The sequence below is a fragment of the Micromesistius poutassou genome, assembly GCF_964030765.1.
Source record: "Micromesistius poutassou genome assembly, chromosome: 14".
NCBI classification, from domain to species: Eukaryota; Metazoa; Chordata; class Actinopteri; order Gadiformes; family Gadidae; genus Micromesistius; species Micromesistius poutassou.
The window spans coordinates 1,708,639-1,725,472 of NC_140284.1; the positions used below are offsets into that span (position 1 = coordinate 1,708,639).

At 43.8% G+C, this 16,834-nt stretch overlaps 1 protein-coding gene across 1 annotated transcript; it reads right to left on the bottom strand.

Moving 5' to 3' along the window:
• Positions 1–1,049: 1,049 nt before the first annotated feature.
• On the bottom strand, positions 1,050–15,305 carry esyt3 (extended synaptotagmin-like protein 3). The gene is made up of 23 exons (XM_084479017.1): positions 14,867–15,305; positions 13,900–13,941; positions 13,562–13,696; positions 12,852–12,928; positions 12,523–12,592; positions 12,111–12,200; positions 11,969–12,024; positions 11,648–11,768; positions 10,380–10,559; positions 9,471–9,553; positions 9,215–9,263; positions 8,684–8,773; positions 8,391–8,453; positions 8,236–8,295; positions 7,308–7,379; positions 7,003–7,089; positions 6,405–6,554; positions 5,475–5,782; positions 4,373–4,471; positions 3,190–3,321; positions 2,762–2,867; positions 2,493–2,542; positions 1,050–1,981 (listed from the first exon to the last, which is right to left on the bottom strand). The coding sequence occupies exons 1-23, from the start codon at positions 15,179–15,181 to the stop codon at positions 1,942–1,944; spliced, it is 2,475 nt and encodes an 824-aa protein (XP_084335143.1). The 5' UTR covers positions 15,182–15,305; the 3' UTR covers positions 1,050–1,941.
• Between the last annotated feature and the right edge of the window lie 1,529 nt (positions 15,306–16,834).

The following is a 16,834-nucleotide window of genomic DNA, read 5'->3' on the forward strand; positions in this document are numbered from 1 at the left end:
TGTGTGTGTGTGTGTGTGTGTGTGTGTGTGTGTGTGTGTGTGTGTGTGTGTCTGTAACGTTACGCCACAGGCTACCGACAGCTGACGGCGGCTCATTCATACCTGGGGCCGTTGGTCCGCGTCCCGGGTCAGTGTCCGGAGCGTCTTCTCCTCATGCGGACACCCGTTCTGTAGGCGGTAGGTAACGTGGTGAGGTTATTAGCGGATACACGTCCAGCTTAACAACCGGTTATTATGACAGGTGTGCTGCCGGAGTCACCAACTCACCTTGGGGTCCATGTTGGCGTGATTCACCCACACTCACAGAAACCCCGTTCCTGTGTTCAGCGTGTGTACGAACGCCGAGACACCATGGTCCTCTCCTTTAAAAACCACCGTTTTTAAAGTAACCAAATAACCAAATAACCAAAAGTAACCAAATAACCAAATAACCAAAACTAACCAAATAACCAAAAGTTATGTCAGTTAATTCACGTTGCGTCCAGCCGACGGGAGTGTGTGTGTGCGCGCGCGTCGAAGTTGTTAAGTATCCAATGAGTTGCTAAGTAACCAGGGCGTTGCTAAGCGACGGCGTGTAACCGCTCTCATCGGAATTCCATTGGACAATATCTCCCCGGATGGTGTGCACGCAAACCGCTCACTTTGTATTGATTTACAAAGTTGATTTAATTAAGCGACATAGTATTTTAAGTAGTAAGCTCGTTAAAGTGTATGTAATGTATGGTTGAAATCCCGGTAACGAATAACGGCTCATTGGTCTCGAGCCAGCCACGTGATCCACGTTCCCGCCGTTTGCCCATGTAAGAATGATTGGCTCATAGTCAGAGATTCAATTTGGCAACAAGTGTTTATTGAATCAATGTTTTTCATGTATTCACATGTTTTGACAAAGAAACGATTGGCAATTCAAAAGATGTTAACAATTGTGTGTATGCCTTCAAAAAGGCAACCCTTAAATGATTCAATTCCACATGAAAGAAATACAAATTAACCACATTCACTTGTTGTGCATTGTTGTACAATTGATGTGTAAGTAAATCCATATAAAACGTAGTGCAACACTCAATCACTAAAACAATAATATATAATATGTTCCCTGGATTTAATATTTTATAAACAAATGCAATAAAATTCATAAAGAAAAAAGCATGACTTTCATCTCATTGTTGAAAAAAATCAGTGAATGTGTGGATTTGTCTCTAGTTTCTCCTGTTTACCTGTGTTATTCACCCTGTTTCACAGCTTCTTCTGTACGTCTCGGTAAAATAATGTCATATTGAATATCCAATGTTAATGTTGTATGGTGTAGTTAGATTAGCTTTGTGCCACCTAGCCTTTCCCTTTATACTGTAGTGTAGTTAACATTGACCGCAGGCTTCTACAAAACTTTATTTAATTTGTCCATTCATTCAGCCTTTGTTTGTCCGTGGGAATCATTTCTATATTTCAATTGCATGAACTAGATTTAAGAACGTAGTCGACCTTCTTAAGTCTTTGTTTTCTTGTCATGAGATTCATTTCACGAGTAACCTGAGATCTATCTGTGTTCTCTTTATAGTTTTACACTTTCTACTAATTAAACATCATCGGATGGACACTGATTGGGAAGGCGTTAGCTGCCTGCCTGCCATACTCCAGAACAGCTATCACAATGTAACAAAATAAAATAAAAGGGTAAACATCCGGGCAGCAAGTGTAATGTAACAGTAACCAGCTAACGACATAGGACCTAGGGAATAAAATAATCAAATGAAGATAATGAAACAGCATGAATACTCCCCGCCCGCCCCACGGCTGTTGTTCTGGACGACCTCTCCTCAAGTCCTTCTTCGTTCCGGGGCCTCGCTGGCCGCTCCAAACATAAATTGGTCGTTTGTTCGCTCGGACGGTTGTTTATTTAGTTGTTTGGCGAGTCCGTTTGGTGAATGGTAAGTGGGTCTGTTAGTTGCATTTCTTCAGCCCAGGTAGACTGAGCTCAAACCTTGAATTGAAAAACAACAGGAGGAATTTGGATGAATAAATAATATATATAAATATATATAAGTATATCATCATTGTGATCATCTCAAAAAGGTGCTATGTGTCATATTGAGCCCCTCTAGGATAGTAGGCAGGAGACTTTTAGAATAAAAAATACTCAAAGTGTTCTGCCTGCTTTAACTGGCTGTTCAACTGTCTGACGCAAACCAGTGCAGATGGGCTGTGTGGGAGGGGTTTGGGGAATGGAGAAGGTATGATTCCTGTCAGCAAAGAGAGCGGTACGGACTGGCCACCATTTGTAGAATATATCAGATATAGGTTGTGATTTTATTGATAGCATTATTGAAATCACAATCGACCAGGCTTGACTAGAGATATGTGTAGGTTGTTTTAAGGTACAAGCTTGTTACTTAATTATGGTTGGTGACTAAATAAACAACATTGACCAACGAGCCAACAGGATGTTGTCCTTCAGTAGATGGTAGGTAGGTTAGGTTAGATAGGTTCCTCACCAATCTGTGACGCCTTTGATCAGGTCAAGGTTGGAGAGATCTATCAGGACCTGAGGACAGAGTAAACGCATGACCTCCGGTTACTGCCCTCACTCAAGGCATCTCGTACCCAACAAGGAAGAGCAACGATCAATTCCTATACCCAATCAAGACTTAAAGAGACATTACCTCATGGCTGTCTGTGTGTGAGTGGTCAGACATTGTTATCATTTTTCATTATAATTTCTCTCAAGCGGTGCGACGGGCTCTCATAACCCATGTTTGTTTACCATGCCGATCTCCTTTTTCTCTCGGCTGTGGAACATCCTGTTGTTCTTCACTGCTATGTCCAACTTCCTGGTGAGAGCTTCTGCTTGCGACACGTTAAATTCAAACCTGGTAAAAGAGAGGAAAAGCAGGACAATGACATGGACATGCTAATGCTGCATCACCATGATGACTATGAATCAATCGCTCAACAGGAAGAGGAGGCGAGAAAGAATGACAAGAGGGGGAGCAAGAGGGGGGGAGAGGAGGAGAGGCAGAAAAGAAGAGGAGAAAGGAGAAGAGAAGATAAGGGTAAGAGAGGAAGAAGAAGGGGAGAACAGCAAGCGGGTGTATAGGAAGAAGAGAAAAATAAACATCAAATTTAGATGACGAGAAGAAAACAAAGGTTTCCTCTCAAAGTGAATGTGGTGGAGACCACTGGCAGTCTTACTTCTCGTTGAACGTGGGGTTGATGTTCCTCTTCTTCACCTGCGTCCGCATGCGGTGCTTCCAGGACTGGTCGGGCAGCAGGTACAGGCGGACGTAGGAGTCAGTGCCGTTCTCGTTGCACGGGATCAGGCCTCTACACCAAGCAGGGGATTACGTAAACATTTGGGTTGTAACGTATTTAATAGTTTCACAGTAACAAGCAAGGACTAGGACTACTAATCCTGATCGGTCAATAACATTCAAGGGGCGTGCATTATTTTTTTAATAGCGGCAACTTTTTTTTAACACCGCAACCTTTGAACAGTTCAGGTAGGACTTTGGGCTTGACAATGTTGAGTAGCACTTTTATTTGAGAAATTTGTTCAAATTGCACACATTTTTTGACTCTTGTTTCAGTTTTTATTTTGACAATGTTGTTTAGGCTAGCAGCCCCCGCCCTGGTCTGACGGCGAACCGCACCACCTAAACTAACACATTTTCTGCGGGAAACCCTGCTACGCCTTGCCTTGGTCGAACACCACACCCTTTGTGCATTATTTTCCATCAACTTATCCCTAATTGCGGAACAATATTAAAATATTCTTCTGCAGTGCTTTGAGCATATTTATTTGGGTTGTCAAAGACAGTTCTGGTCGATAGTTGTATTTGACCATGGTTTTTAAGGGTATTGATTCACAACTGTTAGAAAGCAGAGGTGTCCTGTTATTGAGGAAGAGGCAGACCAATCAGAATCAAGTATTCAATAATGCTGTGGTATAAAAGTAAAATACACCTCAACGGTGTGTCCCGTGGTTGAAAAATGATGTATTAATGAACATTGTTTATTGCTGACGAATATATTCTGTATGATATGCTGTGCAACATCAGACGTTGAGGTACACAAAACAGAGGGGGGGGGATTCAGACCATGCCTCTGCAGTGCTGAGCCTTTGCAAGACGAGATGCAATGAATATCAATTTACTTTACATTTTGTGGATGAGATATGTGATAGCTGCATAGTGGGTACATTCCTCTGAGATATATATATATATATATATATTCACGGTTTTTGACTGATCAACTTAAGCATAATAATATAGGGGCTCAACAGGCTAACGCGCTAACCAGCTAACCACATACGCCCGGTAAGGAGCCAGGTTCAACCCCAAACTGCACCGCTATGCTACACATGGGGCAGACGTACCTGCAGGCGTTGACCAGGACGACGAGCCTCTTCCTCAGGCTGGCGTAGCGCATGGTCAGGTGGATCTCCCCAAAGGTCCCCTGGTGGTTCAGCACCTCCCTGCAATGACAACGAGGACACGGCCAGGTGAGGCCAGCGGCCGCATCCCCGCCTTCAACCGCCCCAGCGCTACGCTGGCCTCGCAGCCGCGGACGTATAGCCCCAAAGGACACACACACACACACACACACACACACACACACACACACACACACACACACACACACACACACACACACACACACACACACACACACACACACACACACACACACACACACACACACACACACACACACTTCCCAATAACAAATGAATCCGCAGCCCTTGACCCATAAAGCCATGGTTGGGCGTTGCTCCATGTCTCAGGTAACTTATTATTCAGTTCCTTATCGTACCAGTCTCTACCAGACACTGTGCGTGTACGTCATCCACATACCTCGTAATGGTCAAAGATGTCCCCGTTGGGAGTTAGGTTGTGTAACCGTAACCGCGTGTGCTGGTAACTATGTACTCTGTTGGTTTCACTCTTATCTGTGAGCCCCGAGCTTTCTTGAAAGTTTTCTCTCATCGCCCGTTTCACTTTCCACATCATCTTTAAAGCTTTGGTAAGTAACGGTGTATAGTCCCCACTGCAGGGGCGTGATCTAACCCTTACACAAACTGTATTTATACTTTATGTATCTGAATACATTTTCATCCATTCCTGATGAACGCTGCCTGTGTGCCTTGTGTGCCGTTGATTCCCGAGCTCGCTGCTTTGCCCACAGAGACCATCCTGAGCCACAGAACTCAGCCGGATCAGACAACAGCTAGAAAGCACACATAACACCAACGATAGCAAATAGTGTTTGCCTAAAGCGTCTAAGCACGGACTCCTTTACTCCAAAACTACCATTTAGAAGACTCTGTTAATCAAAGTGTATCACATAAGATACATGCAAGGGTGAATTAAGCGTCATGCCAACAGTCAAGACTCTTGGCATTGGGGCTTCGACCCATAACCTGGGGGGCTGAGAGTCACCCCCCCACGAGACGTTCCAGCCACAAAGCGCGCACTGACTTTGGGTAAGGCGCTCCCTCGGTGAGGTCGAAGCGAGACGAGGCGATGGAGTTCTCCGACAGCAGGCTGTGGGAGTCGTAGCGGCGCATCGCCGGCGTGTCAGGGGCCGTCCGCCGGCCGCCGGTGCCCAGGAAGGAGCCCCGGCGCTGGCCGCCGTCGTACTCGCCGTCGAGGTGGCTGGCTGGAAGGGTGGGACCCGAGCCGGAGGGAGGTGCCGGGGGTCTACCCCCCGGGGCGGACTGGGCCGGTTTGGACTGTGGAGGAGGATCCAGGACGGGTTTGGGTTCCGGTTTTTCAACGGTCAGGACCTGGTTTTGGACGAGAGCGTGGGTGAGGGCCCGCAGTGGAACATGGGCGGAACTGTGCTGCAGAGGGAATACAAAGACCTACACAGAATAGAACCGCCAGGCCCCACTTGTAGCCAAGTTCAGTTTCTGATGGTCTCCACAAATATCCTCTGAACGGATACTATTCAAATTAATGCTACGTTGGCTACCATTTGTTTTGTAGCAGACAACAATTTTGTGTATTTATTTTTATAGATATATTTTACTTCTAGGACTGAAATGAGCAGCATGAAGGAATCTTTTTTTATTATTCACAAGAGACGCTTTGAATAATCATATCATATCACTTTGAGAAGTATCCGACTTGAAAATATTAACTTTGAGAACATTGTGTCAGATTAAAAAAAATAATAATAATACAAAAAACACACAGAGGGAGACTTGAAAACTTAACACTGTCCTCAGTGGTGTTTAAGATAAGATAAGTCATTTATATGTATTCATCTCAGAGGGGAAAATTGTCTCATACACCAGAAGCACAGGCAACGCAAAAAAAAGTTTCATAAATACATGAATACAAGCTGAGTGACACGGTGTGCAACTACCCCCCCCCAGTGGCCCTCAGTGCAGCGGCGGCTCCTACCCGGAGGGTGACCTTCAGCTGGATCTGACTGGTGGCCCCCGAGCGCTCCAGCAGGAAGGGCTGCTCCAGGGTCATGTCGGACACGTTGAAGAGCCGGCTGAGGGGGATGGTGAGCACACCCAGCACGTTCTTCTTCTCGTGCTCCTTCACCTGCGCCCAGGGAACACCGCAGCCGCACGGATACAGGTCATACGCAGAAGACATTGGTCCCGTTTGGACCATGTATGTTTGTATACATAGGTAGGTGTGTGTGTGTGTGTGTGTGTGTGTGTGTGTGTGTGTGTGTGTGTGTGTGTGTGTGTGTGTGTGTGTGTGTGTGTGTGTGTGTGTGTGTGTGTGTGTGTGTGTGTGTGTGTGTGTCATCTGACAAATAGTGAATAGTACATATAAAGTAGCATGGCAATAATAATGCACAATAAAATATATGTACGCATGAGGTACGAAATGATGCATTTACTACGATTAATCATTAGAAAACCCTTGTTTCACTGTATTGTCGTTATAGTTGTGCTCATTAATTCTTCAATATTGCCCATCACTACTCTGAGGCTTTACAAATGAACCACGTGGAGCAGGTTGTGTTCAATAGGCAGCAGACCTCCACGGTGAGCTGCTCATTCTTGACGCTGTGGACAAAGAAGGTGAACCCTTCCTCCCACACTGGATTGTTGGACGCATAGACAACCTGTAAAATGTGGAGAGAATAAAATTATTAATTATTATATCTTAATATTAATTTCATTATTATAACGAGTATACTTTCCATACCCTATACCTTCTAATTGACATCCAAAATGTATTACGACTTAATTGGAGATAATTTAGTTTCAAAATAGCAACGGAAAGCATAGGATGACACTTTTCTGAGTTGTAACTGTTTGTTGTTTTGTCAATGGAGGTTACCTTGCTCTTTTGAACGTGGTCACGGATGGACATCTCCACCAATGTGTTTGGCTCTGCAACTCTCTTTGTGAACTAATGAAACACAATCGCAATTATTTATATGATATGTTACAGTACTGGATCCAGCGTGCGTGCGTGTGTATTTCTGGAGTGAGTGAGAAATACAATAATATTAAAACATGAAATATGAGATGATGTTGAATATAGGTTTGAGCTGAGTTTGATATTGAGCACCAAACACTAGGGAAACAAGAGAAACTCTGTTGTGTACGTTGCAAGAGCTTTCATCAGATGAACCTCAAGCATTCTTATTGCAGTTCCATTAAAACCAACAGAGGGCAATGAATGTTAGTAGTACCGGCAGCTCAGATCAGGACCCACTGTGTACTAGGTGAACCGATACCCAATTTGTGATTATGTATTCAGGAAACTTTTGTTGGTGGTTTGTGATTTGTTAATAAAAACACATTTTAGTGAACAATCTGATGATGTTTTTGCCACACCTACAGGTCTCTTTGCATTTCTGGTATTGACAAAACCAAACCGAGCTTCAAGTGGAAAAGCAAATTGCGAAACCCAATTTGGTTACTGCCACACCCATATAAAGTCACACGCACAGTGACCAGACAAACAGGAACATCCAGTCAGACACACTAGAGGGGCAGACACCAACAGACACGGAGCCTTAGCCAACCACTCAATGGATATATAACCAGATAATACATTCCTGCGTACCAATGTATCCCGGATCAGGGGACATACATGGGTTGCCGTACATGCAAGGATATTCATATGGTGATATATTACCATTGTATGCTCTTTTTAAATGGTTACCAATCATTACTTATTAGTGGCTCGAAGATTACATTTATTATCACAATAAAGTATGTTCCTAACAACGTTATGTATACTAAATAAATGTTCTTACCTTGGCTTCCTTTGAATGCTTACCATGTTTCTGATTGTGAGTGAACTCACTGTTGTCTTTCTAAAATATAAAACAAAACGGCAATATGAACGAATCCGAGCCATTGCAGATCACACAACAAAAAATGGTTGGTAGCCATGTCGGATAAGACTTACTGGAAGGTCTTTGGCATTGTCTAAATAAACCGCAATCATGGCACAGGCACTACCATCAGTAGTCTGTAAGTGAAGGGTTTATGGATTAACTCATTTGTATACAAGACAAGTCCTGAAGGAGGACAATTTTGTACAGAGGCCAAAGGACAAACCACTTTCTAAAACAAGTCGAAAAACACTGTCTTTAAAGAGGGGTGTGTGTGTGTGTGTGTGTGTGTGTGTGTGTGTGTGTGTGTGTGTATGTGTATAAGTGTGTGTATGTGAGAAGTCAAAAGGTGTTTAACGCACTGTACCTCATTCAAGAGGCTCTGGTTGGTGTGGAGAGAGAGCCACTGGAGTCTGAGATGCACCTCACCGCTCTGAATATCAGTCAGAGGAAACCACTGGCACAGGGAACAATATTCATTATATCCAACACACTACATATATAATAAACAGCACATCCACTAGCACAAGGCAGTATATGTATATTATGTAACACATAATACGTGGTCTTAACACATCGACTCCTGAGTTCATACACATGGACACCGCTTCAATAAGGTTGTATATTATATGACAGTGCTCCTCATATGTCTGTCTTTCTAAAATTACTTTCTTTCCTTAAAAGTGTGTAGATCTACACACATTTCAGGGTTCAAATGGATGTAAGAAAGTTATTGGAAATGAACTATTTAACGTTTGGTATGGTAAAGAATACATTACTGATTATAGTGACCACTTATATAGCTTTAGGAGTCAATTTGTTCCTGCAAACATTCTTAAAGTTTACACTCATTTACAATAAAGACGTTGATTTCCATTGTAAAGAACCACACCCTCACCTTATCCAGCTCTTTCTCCTTCTTCACGTCTCCAAGATCCAGGACATGCCTGCGGAGGGAGTTCATAACGCCTTCAGCTGAGTAGTATTTACTTATTTACGGACAGACAGACAGACAGACAGACAGGCAGGCAGGTGCAGTCAACTACAGACGGACCATCCAACAGACTGATAGGTCGGCAGTCACGTACATAAAGACGGACCCAGCCGACCAATAGAGAGACAGACAGACAGACAGATTTATCGGTCGTTTTAACCTTCCGAGGAAGTCGTCCTTGTCCGTGTCCTCGTCGAACAGCTCCAGGTCCAGCTCCTGTCCCGGGGCCTCGTGGACGACAAACTGAGGACAGACAGGGGACACTGTCGTCATGGTGCTGGGGCCCCAGTGACCATGACGACAGGGGACACTGTCGTCATGGTGCTGGGGCCGCAGTGACCATGACGACAGGGGACACTGTCGTCATGGTGCTGGGGCCGCAGTGACCATGACGACAGGGGACACTGTCGTCATGGTGCTGGGGCCGCAGTGACCATGACGACAAGAAGCTCTTCAAACAGCAATGTGCTTAAAGTTGCTAATCAATGTTGAATGTGTAAATATGCATCGTTTGCATTGGCCGAGTGGATTTTATTTCTATAAAAAATGTATGCATACCCTGTGATAATGCATTCCCTTTTCTTGATGACATTTCGTTTTATAGCGATTGATTTCCTATCCTACACCAGGTTTATTTACTTGAAAACATATAAACAGCATACAACAGGGATATGTTAGTGCCATATACTTTGAGTACCATTAGGTCAGAGAGGAATTTTACTGAAACATATCTAGAAAAATGTAATTATACTGAATCATAAGACATATTTTTCGCTAGTCTTTTGCCTTTTTTTACATGGAGAATGATATTATACTGCTACAAATTGTCTTGGTGGAAAGCACTTGGTAAATACCCTAGTCATAACAAGGACCCTTCAGACATCTGTCACATGCTGACATCTTATACCATATCACACAGAGAAAGGAACACTTTCAGACTAAAGAATACAGTACAGAGAGATAATGACCATAATAATGGCAATAAGTATATCAAAATAAATAGTTATCCTAAGTAGGTCCTATTAAAGCACCTATCAATACGTGTAGAGTCCACAGGTCTGCCCCGTACCTCAAACACCTCGTTGGTCCAGCGTGGGTTGAGGTTCTCCTTGATGGTCTTGGTCTTGAACTGGGAGTTGCCCACCCGGAGCACGCCGTAGGGGTCCGACTTGCCCTTCACCATGCCCATCATGTAGGTGTCTTTGGGCACCAGGTCCCGGGCCTCCACTAGGTGCGCCCGGACCACCCCCTGCCAGAGCAAACACACTCAATTTGGAAACTGGGATGACCTTCATTCCTCCTCATCCCGGGAAGAGGGAGGGATCTCTCCACAGTGTTCCGTTTCAAAGTTTGGCTGATTTTTTTCCCTGGACCTTTAGCACGGTGAGGCCAAAGCACACGGCCATTTCGGGACAGAAAATAATGATAATGTTTTGGAATTTCCAAAATAGACTCGCTTCCTATACGAAGCCAGCTCTGTGAATCTGATTTGAGTCACTCTTATTTTAAACTCACTTTATGTCATGCTCTTGTTGTGTTGTTCCCAAGGTTAAGTACAAGTACATGCGGCCCTTTGTAGCTCAACTGGGAATGCCACCACTGCCTGGGTTATGGGTTTAATCCCCACTGGGGCCACTAAAAATAACATTGTATTGTAAAACTCCTTGGATAAAAGAGTCAACAAATTATTTACTGTATAATAAGTTAAGTTCACACCCAACATATTGATAGATGGCTGTTAGGAAGACAAGGCAACAAATAAAAAATAAAAAAATCACTCTTACAGTTACTTACACAAAAGGTAAAACATGCTTATGTTGAGGTGTACCAAAGGTAACCTTATATGATCAAACAACACCAAAGATTATCAATCATTTTCAAATGTTAATCGAAGCCTTAAGTAGCTTGTTGTGCTACATGTCTGTAACATGATAATGTGCATGGACCACATTCCGATTAGCGTACGGACAGTAGTGTGGTTTGCATCATTGCATTCCTGTACTATTGTCTTGTTTTGTGCACCTCTACATGGGACAACCATTCTGGTCAAGCAAGTAAGTAAAGTCATCAAAGCGCCACAATGGGTGATGTTGATAAGCTATGACAAGATATTCCAGATCACTCGTGGGAGTGTACACCCTCAGATCCAAGCTGGTAGATCAGCCCACCAGTGAGTCCAGTCCACTGGTGGGCTGGTAGCTTAAGTACGTCAACACAATACTACAGGGCCCACATCTAACCACAAAGTCTGATGTTGATTAGCAATTACTAGCCAGCCATTCCAAGGCTGATCAACAGGATCTACGAGCCATCACGAATGTGTTTCGAGTGCCTTACCCGAGGCAGGGGGAATCTCATCTGGGCCACCTTGACCTGGTCTATGAGGGGGATGCACATCCGGTTGGGCAGGACCATCATAGAGGAAATGATGTCCATGATGGTCTCTTCAGACAGCGAGCTGGTGAAAGAGAACAGGAGAGAGAGAGGGAAGGGTCATTCAATCCAAATACAGGCGGTGCTTACGAATCCTACAGATAGACTGCGGACACTAAGGATCGAACCCAGAACCTTTTGGCTGGGAATCCAACGCTCTAGTCAGTAGATGTTATGGCCTTGTGTTATCAAGCTCTAACTCCTCTGGGGGAATGAGCATCTCACCTGAACGCCGGACTGTCCAGGAGGTTGGTCATGCCGGTCCAGTTGATGTGCAGCGTCTGAAATCAGGTGGGAAGGCTTAAAACGAGGTCACCTGTACAGGTACATCATGGAGAGAGAGCTACTCCACTACACAAACACTTACAGGCCGGCGAATGAAGAAGAACGTGACTCCTCCCACCAACGGGGCTTGACCAATCAGAGGCTCCAGAATAACCCTCATCATTCCTTTGAACTGGACATGTTAAATACAGTGTATTGCATCACCTTAACGGACTACAACTCGGAAATATTTTGATAGAACAGTACAGATTGCAAAAGTAAGTAAAAGTAAAAGAAAATTCATCTTTACAAATAACAAATTCAAGCTTATTGCTTTATCAAAATGTTTCATATCCGTTACATTTCTCCACATGTATATTGTGAGGGAATGTATGTATTGTATTGAATTGTTACAACAATGAGAGAAATAAAAGGGTTAGGGTTACTGACATATTATGCAAAGTGTTAATATGTATATAGTACGGCTCAAGTTGTGCGAAGGGCAGAAAGGCCACCTGAAGTCCTTTGACACCAACTTCCATGGCTGGGTTTATATCTGCATCAATGTCAGCATCACCATCATAACTGAGGATTAAATGTACAAATAATTAAATAGGAAGTAACACAAATAATTGCAGCTTAATGTGGGCTAAACAATTAATACAATTATGCAATTTAAAATGCAATGAAACTAAACAAAACTGCTAAATATAATTGTTTTGTTGAGTTGCAGCTGACGTCCACATGAAAATGATAATTTGTTAAAAAATAAAATCAAAAAATCGTATCCAACAAGCTGATATCTTTTTTCACCAGAATAAACGGTGCATAGACTGTGACTCACCATATATTCATGTCAAGAACCACTTCTCTCTTGTCCACTTCGTGAGTGTAGGCCCTCATGCCAGTGATCTTGAGAGGCTGGAATCATTTAGAGGAACAAGGTGATGAAGAGTGACATGTGCTGCTGAGAAGTTCTGCCCTACTGGCGTCTTTGTACAGCATGCAAGGAACTGAGGTAAAGCCCCCCAGCTGGACCCACATCCAGCCGTCCACCGCCTTCAAGAACCACCTTAAAACCCACCTCTCCCGGGAACATCCCACAAGCTGACTTGTGCAACTGTGTTATTTAGCAATTTAGCTATTTTTAGTCTAGAATGCACTTTGGTGCAACAATTCACAATTGTTTCTCCTCACTATTGACAAAGCACTTTGAAATGTGATACATCTGCTCTGCTGTTTGTACTACCAAAAATACAAAATGCATTAAAAAACTATACTCTGCACTCTGTTGCTATCATTTCTTTGAACGAGCTGACGCAGAAGTTGAACTTGTTTTGTAGTTGCCGCAGTATTGATTTTATGTTCTGATCGTTCTCAGTTCTCAGCCTCATTACAATCGATCCAGCCTTCATCTTATAGAGTTAGATGTACATGTCAAGTACCTTATTGTGACAGGAGATCAAACATGCACACACACAAAGACATCCAACATACATTTAAAATGTCATGATGAGAGTTGCCAAGAGTAGTGAGGGATGAGAGCAGACTCACATTGTGTCCAAAGTGGACCTTGGTGAATTTGAATGCTTTGAGGGCATAGTTAGACGACTTGACCACAGGCTCGACCTTCTCTTTGAGGAGCTTCTCCATAAACATGCTGAAGAATGGCCAGGCCTGCTCCAGTACCTGGTCACACAGAGCAATAGATTAACCTGATACACATCATATGCCTACTATAGATTATTGACGAAAACCAAAGTGAATAATAGGCCATTGAAGAGAAATGAGAACTTCACAGCAAGACTTAAATTGGTCCTTATTGTGTAATGCATCTTTTAAACCTTAAAATATGTTTCAGAGGTTTTAGACGTCACAGTCTAGCAATGTACCTTGTTAATCCACTCCACTTTTTCGACATCAGGAAATTTTACCTTGGGGGGGAGGGGGGAGACAAAAAGTTAAGAATAATATTAGATACACTCACACGCATGACGCTATCTTCATTGTAAATCAATCATAATCATCATTCAGGGTTGTTGTTTTTTGTGGGACATGCACAATAGTGTCAGACTTTGCGTAACCCTTTCATTTTTATTTAGCAATAAAAATTGTTTATTTTAATTATCAATTTGATACCTTCAATTGTAACCTCAGAAATGTAAATCAAAATTAATCTTTTCGTGAGGGGAATCATGCAATGTTACATTGACACAGTAATAAAATTGTGCACAACATTATCACAAATTAAGGTGAAGGGACATGAATGAATGAAATCATCATGAGTTCATTCAGACGGTAATAGTAATCTCTGGTCTTACCATGGGGCCTCATGAAGTCTGCAAACTGTAACAGGGGTCTGGGGGTTAAAACTAATACTACTAATTGAACAAATGGTTTAATGGATACAGAGGCCTGGGTTATAGTGGGAGTTAAGCTTATTAAATTAATTGTATATTTATTTCGCACACACACACACACACACACACACACACACACACACACCTTTTCCCAAGAGAGTCGACTTGTGAGTCACATATTCAAGAGACAAGAGTGCATGTGCCTTGTAGTAGTTAGTAGGTTGGCCTGGTAACCTCCCGTTCAAACATGTTGAACGCCTGGAAACACGTATGTGTGTGTCTGTTTCTTAACAACAATATCAAACATGTTGGAGTGGGCAGTGTCAACATGACAAAATAAAATGCAAAATAGGATAAGCCAAGTGTGAAAAACTTCACGATGTATTCATTATGGCCCCGAGTTGGTGGGCTCTTCCAATGGTTAGGAGTGTGTGAAGTTATCAGTCTGCAATCTTTGCTTTTCTCCCCCAAACATATGACAGCACAACACTCTACTTACCCATGTGGCCATGCTCAACGATTTAGTCAACTCTCTGTTGATCTCATGTGCTTCATTATCCGCGAAGTCTATTGCAGTTCCGATCCGGACGTCTTTACACTGGCGATTCTTCTTCCACCAGGTGACCATCATCATGCACAGCAGCACCCAGCTGATGCTGAGTCCGAGGTACCCCGTCAGGTACACCGGGTAGAAGACCACGAACGCCCGTCCGGCGTACATCATGAACTCCATCAGCATCTGGTTTACCGCGGGGGGGCTGAGGTTGTGCGTGCTGCTGCCCCCCGGCCCGTCCGCGGGTCGCCCTGGGTTCATGGCCACGTCCCCCTACCCAGTGTATCCTCCTAAGCGCTTCTTCCGTCCAAGTGCCCCTCGGTTAGGTTGCCTTGTCTCGCCCTCGCATTCCAGACTTATCGAATATAACCCCTGCGTTCTCCAGATTGTTTCTTTCGGTTTTTATTCTACAGGTGAGGACTTTACCTTTTGGCGACGCGGGTCGCGGTCCACCGGGATTTGTGATGGTTTGTTTATTCTGCCATTCACTGACTTCCGTGTGTGAGTGTCGACACAATAAATGCTCCCGAAACAGCCACACCTGGGCGTGACGTCACGATGGGCGTGTGACTGGCCTGGGAGCTGGCAGGCCTACTCACCTACCCCAGCTGTCTGTGCTTCCTCAACGCCTTTTCCGCTGTGGTTATTTTCTCAACTGCAAAAGGTGGTTTTGTGATCTCATAATTACTAAATATTCCTGTGATATATTAACGGTTATCATCACTAACTTGATATTCGATGCATTCGCTTCTCTATTCTTCTCTAACAGAAAACAATGAGTTCATTAAAAGCTGCCAGTGTGTCTGCCTTTGTACTGCAAGATTACACTTAGAATGTAAATGTAGGCCTATTCTCTATTCTTCTCTAACAGAAAAGAATGAGTTCATTACAAGCTGCCAGACAAACAGGACCTTCTTGAACAAGAAATTAACTTTGAGAATGAAGGTTGGGAGGTTGAACAGTCTGCTGACACAGGTATTTTATTTGTGAGGATGTTCTTTTTTAGGTGGCGATTGTGGATGTGTGCATCGGCAGCGGCGAGGCACCACCTCCGCTGCCCGCTGCCGCGGGGCGGTGGCGCCTCGGCAGCGGCGCTCCGGCGGGAGACAGTCGCGGGCAACAATCCCTTCCACCTCCATGTCGTGGTTCATGTACTTCAGGGAGTTAAAGCCAAAGTTCCTTTCCCCCAATTCCTTCTCAACCATGGCTGAGATAACCCCCACTACGAGTCTCGTTGTGGAAGTACCAGAGACGTCAGAGAACCCGTCTAGTCTTTTCACCAAATGGGAGCTTTACGCAAACTACGCACCAACACCAAAACGGTTATCCAAATAACAAAGAAGTGTACAACACTTGCGTTACAGTGTGTATTCACACGCACACACATAGACCTCTGAAGAATAAGTTTCGCCTCCGAGTCTCCAGTTCCCTTGGTCAAGTTTCTATGGGAGATAACATAGGCTTTTTGAATGATCGTACATAACAAACTCTGTAGGTGGCGAAGAAGTAAAAGCTGCGTCATGTTTTGAACTACACACATTTTCTATCTAGTTTCGACTTTTTGGATTGTCGGTACCGTTAAAGTAGTAAACGATTATAAATGCTATTTTAACGGCACAGACAATCCAAAAAGCCAGTCGAAACTAGATGAAAAAAGTGTGTAGTTCAAAACGTGACGTAGCTTTTACTTCTTCGCCACCTACAGAGTTTGCTATGTACGATCATTCATAAACCCCGTGTTATTTCCCATAGACATTTGACCGAGGGAACCGGGAGCCTCGGAGGCGGGACTTATTCTTCAGAGGTCTATGTGGCGCTTGCACGGTCGTAGCTCATTGTCTCATTGGCGGGCCACATTCTCTGGGCGGGCAAAGCAGAGAAAGGGGAGGTAACCTGGCCCCTTATGACGACATA

Coding starts and splice junctions, on each gene's coding strand:
- esyt3 (XM_084479017.1), bottom strand. CDS start 15,181: ATGAACCCAGGGCGACCCGCGGACGGGCCGGGGGGCAGCAGCACGCAC. Junction 7,380..8,235: donor AGCATTCAAAGGAAGCCAAG/GTAAGAACATTT, acceptor GTGTTTCATTAG/TTCACAAAGAGAGTTGCAGA. Junction 3,322..4,372: donor GTCCTGGTCAACGCCTGCAG/GTACGTCTGCCC, acceptor TGCTTGGTGTAG/AGGCCTGATCCCGTGCAACG.